The sequence below is a fragment of the Diospyros lotus genome, chromosome 7 (assembly GCF_014633365.1).
Source record: "Diospyros lotus cultivar Yz01 chromosome 7, ASM1463336v1, whole genome shotgun sequence".
NCBI classification, from domain to species: Eukaryota; Viridiplantae; Streptophyta; class Magnoliopsida; order Ericales; family Ebenaceae; genus Diospyros; species Diospyros lotus.
Window position 1 is genome coordinate 31256025 of NC_068344.1, and position 9342 is coordinate 31265366.

A 9342-nucleotide genomic window follows, 5' to 3' on the forward strand; every position below is an offset into this window, starting at 1 on the left:
GAACACGCGACTTGGCTACCAACACTTAGATTCTGTGTGGGCAATCGCTCGAGCTACCCAGAGAGATTAAAAAAAAACTTATATATTTAGTAATAAGCTTTTAAGGTATTTGAATAAAATATGTTTTAACATGTGAATTATTTATTTACATGGTAAAACAAAAGTTTATAAACTATCAAAACAGCTAAAACTATCAAAACAGCTAAAATGACCAAAAAGTAAACTATTGGCATATCACATATTTAGTTTCCTAAACTCCAATTTTATAAATTGAGTAATTTTCTCATCAAATATTTAGTTTCCTAATTGTTCTTAATATTCTATTTCCTAATTATATATTTGACTTCATGAAAATCCCATAGATTAGGGATTTTTGGTGTTATATATAAACCTTTTATGGTCAAAAGAATAAAATAAGAGAATAATTTATTTCTAAATAACAAATTGTTTAGAAGAAAATTCCCCTAAAGAAAGCCAAGAGAGATTTTTATTTAATGCAAACAACTACTTAAGAAAGAAGTTTAGCAGGAAATACATACAACAACATTATTATTTCACTGGAGTAATTATCAATATCTACAAAGGAAACTAATTTTGATTCTCCACATATTATCCACAACAAAGTTGTAGTTGAAGGTGATGAAAACCTCAATTACATGGAACCATGCCCGTCTCCAATGTGGATTTATATACAAAATTCCTGCAATAGCTAGTAAAGCAATTGTGTAAGACCCTGCAAAGCTCATATAAAAAGTGTCCAGATCGATAAAGTTGGATACCACACTTGCATTTTTATTGACTGATGGAGGTGAATCTATGCAATTATTTGGTAATGGCTCTCCACAAAGAAATGGATTCTCAATATAACTACTTGAGTCAAAAGTTCCAAATTGATTTGTTGCCTGAGGTATCCTCCCACTTAAGTTGTTGTAAGACACATTGAACGTTCCCAGTAAGTATAGATTAGTAAGTTGAGAGGGGATATTCCCATTTAAGTTGTTGTGAGAAAGATCCAAACTCTCTATGTTCTCTAACTTGGAAAGAGTTGGGGGGATTCCTCCAGTCAAGTTGTTGTGGGATAGGTTCAGTGCTTTGATTTTGGTAAGGTTGCCAATTTCAAGAGGTATGTGGCCAGTTAATTTGTTGTTGGAGAGATCGATTGCCGAAAAAAGGAGCAGAGGCACTCCTGTGTAAGACAAGGGCATTCCTTTGTTTGTGAACTCCACTTGTAATGAGGAAACTCCTTTCTGCGTGAACATGATGGCATCTTCATTATTGAAACAACCTTTGAAACTTGGATGACTAAGAATTTTTAGGTTAGGGAACACGGGTCCTTCGATGCAGTAGCTAGTTGAAATAGAATAATTTTCTCCTATTTCGTTTTCTGAATCAAATGTGATGTTATTGAAGCAACGAGGAATGCTACCTGACAACTTATTGGAAGAAAGATCGATTAAGGTTAAGTTAGACAAGTGGCAAATCTGATATGGGATATTACTTTCAAAGTGGTTATTTTTCAATATAAGAATACTTAGCGAGGAAAAGCTATCGATCCAATTTGGAATGCTGCCATTAAAATGGTTATTTGAAAGATCTATCATTTTTATATGATTCTTTAATCGATGAAACACCTCTGGAAATGGTCCATTTAGGCTATTATTGGATAATTGAATTTGCTCTAGGTATTCGACATTGAAGCAAGATGGTATTGTCCCAGTAAAATTGTTGTCAGAAAGATCCAATAGTTGTAGTCCATCAAATTGGCAAAACTTAACAGGAAACTCACCTTCAAGATGATTATGGCTAAGATTCAACAATTGCAAGACAGTACTATTGAATAAGTTGTGTGGGATTTCTGTGAACTTATTTTTGTCCAGATGCAACCACTTTAAGTTTGTCAAGGCATTTTCATGGGGTACTATAGGGCCTGTCAAGTAATTGTTTGATAGTTTCAGCACTTCCAAGAAGCTACAACCCATTGCCAATTGTGTAGGAATTATACCGGATAATTGGTTATTTGACAGGTCCAGAACATATAGAGAAGTCATGTTACCTAATGAAGATGGAATCATGCCTTCAAATTTATTTCTAGACATGTTTAGCAATTTTAACTTGGGGAAAGAACTGCCAATCTTGTATGGGATGACACCATAGAAATTATTGTTGGAGATATCTAATGCAAGAAGTTGTGTCATTGGAGACGAGGGCAATTGGAAAGGTTCAAAAAACAAATTCTTTATCAGGAAAAATGCTTGTAGTCCAGTATTGTTCTCCAACAACCACGCTGGGGATGTTCTACCAAAATCAAATCCAGAGAGCTCAACCATTTTGAGTTGAGTTTGATAGTAAAAAAAGTTGGGTAGAGGCATGAAAGTGTTTCTACCATGTTCAGAATTAGAAAGATGGATTTGAATCAATTGAAAACTTGGGACTGAACCAAGAATGTCCTCTTCTTCCAAAAATTTGTTGTCAACACTTTCCAGCATCGTCAGTTTAGAGAGGTTATAAAATGACTTGAATGATATTGGGACTAGAAAATTGTTACTTGAAAGCCTAAGATATTCCAATGATATGAGATTAGGAAGAGGAGACAATGCAATATTCCCAGAAAATTGGTTGCCAAAGATATCCAAAAACCTAAGAGATGTCAAGTTTGCCAAGCACCAAGGCAAGTGACCCCTTAGTCCATTATAACTCAAGTCAATCTCTTGAAGAGTCTTCAATTCACACAAACCTTGAAAAAAGGAAAAATGAGTTAGACATTTATCAAGAACAATATATAAACATCTCTTTCTATCTTTGAATGGAAAGACAAGACTATATATTTATGTCAAATTACTAATTTGCTAAGTAAAAAAAATTATCTTTTTTCTTCTTTACCTTGATGAGAGGGCAGGGTCCCATTGAGTCCTGAGCTACTCAATGACAAACATTGAAGTGATGTCATGGCACCAATGTTTGAAAGAAAGTCAATGGGTAAGTTAGCATTGTCCAAGTACAATTCTTCCAAGTGCGTCACGTTTTCAAAGCCTGTAAGATGACATGTGGAAAACATTGAACAAATGTGTGATTAAAATTTTATAAGTTAGAATTATATATGTTTTAGGCGAAAGAGCCACACTATTCAAAATTTCTAGTAATTAAAATTTTATTTTTATTTTTATTAATATATCAAATGCATGACCATTTGTATTGATCCCTAAATTGCGCCAAGCAATTGTTAAAGAATGGTTTAACTCAAGAGATGAATTGAACAGTATTTTTATTACAAGCTCATTAAAGGATGGTTTGTAGCATAACATTAGAGAATGTAATTGCATTTTCATTATTTTAGCCACGTGATATACAATGATAATGATTTTACTATTATATTTTAATAGAAAGAGCTACGTACCTTGGTTAGAAATACTTTCGTTTATATAGTTCCATCTCAAATCCAATATTTTTAACGAAGGAAATCCCATTAAAGAAGACCATATGATGTTGGTTATCGAATTACCAGCTAAATTAAGAACTTCTAGATTCGCCAATTTTGATTCCTGATTCAAATCTGTTCAATTCATTGTCAAATTTGAAATTAAAATTGAGAAATAACCTTGAAATCTTCAAGTAAGAACAAAGATGAGAATACAATTTTGAAGAATGCCAATTTCAAATAAACATATATATTCCCTACGTGCATGTATACATGCATACATGGATTCTTTTATATTTTTGAATGATGGCATGGACAGTGACAAATTCAGAAATTTTGTACAGTGGAGGCATAATTTATAAATTTAAAATTATTATGCACAAAGATTATAATTTGTAAAGCCTCATTTCACAAATATATATATGTTTTTGTGAGATATTAATTAAATATAAAAAAATATCTCTGTTTGCATAGTACACACACACACACACATATATATATATGCCCAATGGAGTGGACAGAGAAAAGGAAAAAATTGAATAAATAGTTGTTTTATATACATTTACACAACATTTTATATTCACAATTCAAAATATTTATCCTATTATATATGTATTACAAACATTTACATTTATTTCAAAATTAAATTATACTTATCTCAAAACTCAATGCCACATATGAACATATTATCTTTCTCAAAAATTTAAACATATTAGGGTATAACTTGTAGTTGTCCACAATAAAATCTTTAATTATATTATATATTTTTTAATTATTTTTTTTATAAGTCTGATTTTTGTTTACTTTTGTTTATATCTTGTTAAATTGCAACAAGTATTATAGAGATCTTAAATTTTTCCTCATAGTCAGCAGGTCAAGGATTGTCATATATATGGTATTAGTACGAATCTATCAGGAGTTGGTGGAGTGCTTGTAGAGGTTAATGGTATGTTTGATGTTTCTAGTAAAAATGATGTCTTTATGGTATTGTTACAATCAATGGGTTCCCTAAATAGTGGCGCTGGAATTGGTATTTTATTTAATAATTAAATTAAAGCTCATAACTCTCTTTCTTAAGGAATTCTAATATTATAAAAAATTACTTTAACAAGGATGTGATCATAAAAATAAACTTACTTGTCAACTTATTACCGTAAAGATATAGAGACTTTAAAGATGGAATTTCACCAATAAATTTTAAAATTTTGGAATTATTGATCTCATTTGAACTCAAATCAAGATCTTCAAGATTGGTCAACTTATGAAGTTTTTCGAAACCTGTAAAAGAGAGAGAATTAGTAAATAGTTTTGTCTAAACTTCAAAATATAAGAATTAAAAAAAAATAAAAATACAAGAAATTATCGAAACAGCAAAAGAGCAAAAGAATACAAATATTAATTACAACTCCCTTCCAAAGACCAAAAGAATAGCATAGTTATTAGTTTCTAGCAGCAGCCCCATACAAGCATTAAATCAAAGAAAAAATATATACACACTATCAAAAGCTCTCAGTTGAACAAATTAAAGCAATATCCAAGAAGCTGCTACCCTGCATTACACAATTTTGAATTTTTGATATCTTATTTTATACAAATCCTCTTAGACAGTGCTTGCGTGTATAGTAGCATGCATCACTAGCTCATTTTTTAACGAGAGGCTTTTGATTGGATTAGTCTAAACTTTCACTAGATAGTATGAGTCTGTATAAATTTTTTTAGTTCACATAAGAAGTATTACTATTCAACAATTTATGAAGAAATTGTGATATTTTCTACATGGGCACCCAAAAACCACCCATCAAAAACTCCACCCACCACTCCATCACAGCAAAACCCACTTACCAGAGAAAACGTAAAGGCTATATATAAATTATGAATACAACACAGCTACAATTAAAAAGCAATTTGTAATAAAAATTAAAGAAATATCACAAAAGTTGCTTTAACTAGGATGTGATAATGATGGAAGCAAACTTACTTCTCAAATGAAATGAGCTTCCCAAGCTACCTATAAGATATAGAGATTTTAAAGATGAAATTTCACCAATAAATTCTAGAATTTTGGAATTATTAATCTCGTTGTAACTCAAATCAAGAACTTCAAGATTGGTCAACTTATGAAGTTTTTCGAAACCTGTAAAAGAGAGAAAATTAGTAAACAATTTTATCCAAACTTCAAAAAATAAGAATTGAAAAAAATAAATAAAAATACAAGAAATTATCGAATACAAATATTAATTTCTAGCAGCAGCCTCGTACAAGCATTAAATCAAAGAAAAAAATATATACACACGATTGAAAGCACTCAGCTAAACAAATTAAAGCAACATTCAAGAAACTGTTACCATATGTTACACAATTTTGAATTTTTGATATCTTATTTTATGCAAATCCTCTTGGACAGTGCTTGCGTGTACAACGTGCATCACCAGCTCGTTTTTTAACAAGAGGCTTATTAGTTTGAACTTTCGATATCTTATTAGTTTGAACTTTCACTAGATACTATGAGTCTATATAAAAAAATTTAGTTCACATGAGAAGTATTACTATTCAATAACTTTTAAAGAAATTGTGATATTTTCTACATGGGCACCCAAAAACCACCCATCAAAAACTTCACCCACTTGCCAGAAAACGTAAAGACTATATAAATTCTGAATACAACACAGTTACAATTAAATAGCAAATTACAATAAAAATTACAAAAATTACTTTAACTAGGATGTGATCATAAAAGTAAACTTACTTGTCAAATGAACCGAGTTTCCCAAGCTATTACCTACGAGATATAGAGACTTTAAAGATGAAATTTCACCAATACATTCTAGAATTTTGGAGTTATTAATCCTGCTGTTACTTAAATCAAGAACTTCAAGATTGGTCAACAAAGAAAGTTTTTCAAAACCTGTAAAAGAGATAGAATTATTAAATAGTCTTATCCAAATTTCAAGAAATAAGAACTGAAAAAATAATAAAAAATAAAAGAGATTATTGAATATAAATGTTTTATCCATGTAATTAGTATCTTGTATTAAAGCAACATCAAAGATGCTGCTGCCATGCATTACACAATTTTGAATTTTTGATATCTTATTTTATGTAAATCCTCTTGAATAGTGCTTGCGTGTATACTAGCATGCATCACCAGTTGCCAGAAAACTTCACCCACTTGCCAGAAAACGTAAATACTATATAAATTTTGAATACAACATAGTTACAATTAAATAGCAAATTATAATAAAAATTACAAAAAAATTGCTTTAACTAGGATGTAATCATAAAAGTAAACTTACTTGTCAAATTAACCAAGCTTCCCAAGCTATTACCTTCGAGATATAGAGACTTTAAAGACGAAATTCCACCACTACATTCTAGAATTTTAGAGTTATTAATCCCGTTGTCACTTAAATCAAGAACTTCAAGATTGGTCAACATAGAAAGTTTTTCAAAACCTGTAAAAGAGATAGAATTATTAAATAGTCTTATCCAAACTTCAAGAAATAAGAACTGAAAAAATAATAAAAAATACAAGAGATTATTGAATATAAATGTTTTATCCATGCATTAAAGCAACATCAAAGATGCTACTGCCATGCATTACACAATTTTGAATTTTTGATATCTTATTCTATGTAAATCCTCTTGAATGGTGCTTGCGTGTATAGTAGCATGTATTACCAGTTTTGTTTTTAAGTTAATTCAGTTCGTTATAAACGAATTTGTCAACTTAATCAAATTTATGTATAATAAGATTGGATTGAACAAAAGTTCTATATAAAACATCCATTTAATAATCCACTTCAACTTTTTATAAAAAAAAACACCAATATAATCAAATTTGTTTATTTCTCATATTATTTATCTTTCGGAGCACATGGGTAAAAGGAGTTAACAAGGAGACTTTTGATTCATTGTGATTTTAGATTAATTAACAGAAAATACAAGTTCCTTCAATTTAAATCAATATATCCAATAGGCCTGGCACGTCACTGTTGAAGTGAACTTACCATTTTAATTAGTCATGCAAGCCAAGTTGTTAGACCCAAGATTTTATAAATGAATTTTAAATATAAGAACGGATATACGAAGCGATCAGATAATTTTGGCAGCAATTCTTTTCAAACAGTGTTCATAAATTTGATAACATAATGAGATAAAGCGAGCTAAGCAATGGGCGAACTTCAATCATTATATATAACTCTATCAGCCTTTTCTAAATTTCTACATTTTCGTCTTACTCTTTTGAAGACACAGGCCAATAAAGGATGAATAGTAGTATTCTTGCAGCAAAAATGTAAGGTTTTTTGTTTAACATGCACCTAGTTCTTGAGTAAATTAAAAAACAATAATAATAAACAGCATGTTTAATAAATCAAGGGTGATTTACTTCCCTTCTCATTGAAGGGCTACTAAATATTGCAAAAGTATTGGTTTAGTTAGCATATGGCAACAAAAGTGAACTTACTTGTCAACTGAATAGAGTTTCCCAATAGATTATCTCTGAGATATAGGGACTTCAAAGATGAAATTTCACCAACAAATTCCAAAATAATACTATTATTGAAATAGTTTTCACTCAAATCAAGAATTTCAAGATTTATCAATTTAGAAAGTCTTTCAAAACCTACAAAAGAAGTAAAATTAGTAAGTTCTTTCGTCAAAAATTGTCTTTCAAAACCTACAAAAGAGGTAAAATTAATAAATGCTTTCATCTATAATTCAAGATGAAAAAAATTAAAAAGAAAAAATCATAAGATACGTATATAAGAGCGCTCTAAATCCACAAACCTTCATTCTTAGTCCAACCAACTAATGCATTATCTGCTAATTCAAGAGTCTTGATCTCTTTAAAGGGAAGAAATAAAGAAGCATTGAAATACCAATCTTTTCTATATTCCCAATCTCTTGTTTGATTAAGAGAGAGTTGAATCACTCTCCCTGACGTGTTGCTGCATTCAACCCTTTCCCATTGACAACAATTGGATGATTTATTATCCACCCAAGAAAGCAAAGAGTTACCATTTGGGTAGTTTATGGAAGCTTTGAGGTGTAGCAAGGCAACCCTCTCTTGCTCCCAACACCCATGACAACACATTTCATTCACCAACATTGACACTACCATTGTCATCATCCACGCCCACATAGAATGAGATGTAGTACTTGCCATATTTTTCACCAATACTTGTTTTTGTTCTCTTTTTTCTTGTTTTAAGAATCAAGGTAACTCTATTTTATATGTATACTCTAAAGCTAATTATGAAGTCGATCTTTGCCTTGAGAGACAAGTGGAGACAAATTGACTTGGACTTATAAGAGAAGACTTGGAAATTATAAGAGAAGACTTGGAAATGGTGGTGAAGACTTGGAAATATAGTAGTCTTTAGAACTTGATTTGGACTTGTAAGAGAAGACTTGGAAAATGTAAGAGAAGACTTAGAAATGGTGGTGAAGACTTGGAAATATAATAGTCTTTAAAACTTGATTTGGACTTGTAAGAGAAGACTCGAAAATTGTAAGAGAAGACTAGGAGATGGTGGTGAAGACTTGAAAATATAATAGTCTTTAGAACTTAATTTATACGTTGGAATACATGTAAGCAGATAAACTAAGCATGGATCCCAATACAAACTAATTTAATTATTGATTAATACGTAATACCTAATCCAATAATGTCTCGTAGACTTATGATAGCAATCTATCATTTGGGAGAGATAAGATACAAGTCAAAGTATGAGCATCTAAATTCAAATGCCCAAAACAACATTATCCATTTATCAAAACTAGTACGGAATATTATAATATTTTCAATTGTTGTAACTAAATGACATCTATTGGACATTATATATCGGTCCACACCTAATTAATTTGGTGATCCATATTAAGGATGTGGTTTTAAGTAGGTGTTTGTGTTAGAATTAATCATTTGA

At 30.5% G+C, this 9342-nt stretch overlaps 1 protein-coding gene across 4 annotated transcripts; it reads right to left on the reverse strand.

Annotated features, from left to right (window-relative positions):
* Positions 1-531: 531 nt before the first annotated feature.
* On the reverse strand, positions 532-8604 carry LOC127805983 (receptor-like protein 9a). 4 transcript variants are annotated; one of them, XM_052342891.1, is made up of 9 exons: positions 8204-8604; positions 7881-8039; positions 6742-6867; positions 6162-6320; positions 5394-5549; positions 4553-4693; positions 3395-3550; positions 2881-3030; positions 532-2734 (listed from the first exon to the last, which is right to left on the reverse strand). In XM_052342891.1, exons 1-9 carry the CDS (start codon positions 8580-8582, stop codon positions 570-572), a joined length of 3591 nt encoding a protein of 1196 aa, XP_052198851.1. In that variant the 5' UTR covers positions 8583-8604; the 3' UTR covers positions 532-569. The 4 variants fall into 4 exon arrangements, with proteins under 4 accessions (XP_052198851.1, XP_052198850.1, XP_052198853.1 ...); XM_052342890.1 differs by having other exon boundaries at positions 6709-6867; XM_052342893.1 differs by lacking the exon at positions 7881-8039 and having other exon boundaries at positions 6709-6867; positions 8435-8604.
* Between the last annotated feature and the right edge of the window lie 738 nt (positions 8605-9342).

Bases quoted from the DNA above. Each gene is read 5' to 3' on its own strand.
- LOC127805983 (XM_052342890.1), bottom strand. From the start codon at position 8,582: ATGGCAAGTACTACATCTCATTCTATGTGGGCGTGGATGATGACAATG. The intron at 8,040-8,203 runs GTTTGTGGATTT...CTTCTTTTGTAG, and splicing joins TGGTTGGACTAAGAATGAAG to GTTTTGAAAGACTTTCTAAA. The intron at 5,550-6,161 runs GTAAGTTTACTT...TCTCTTTTACAG, and splicing joins AAACTCGGTTCATTTGACAA to GTTTCGAAAAACTTCATAAG.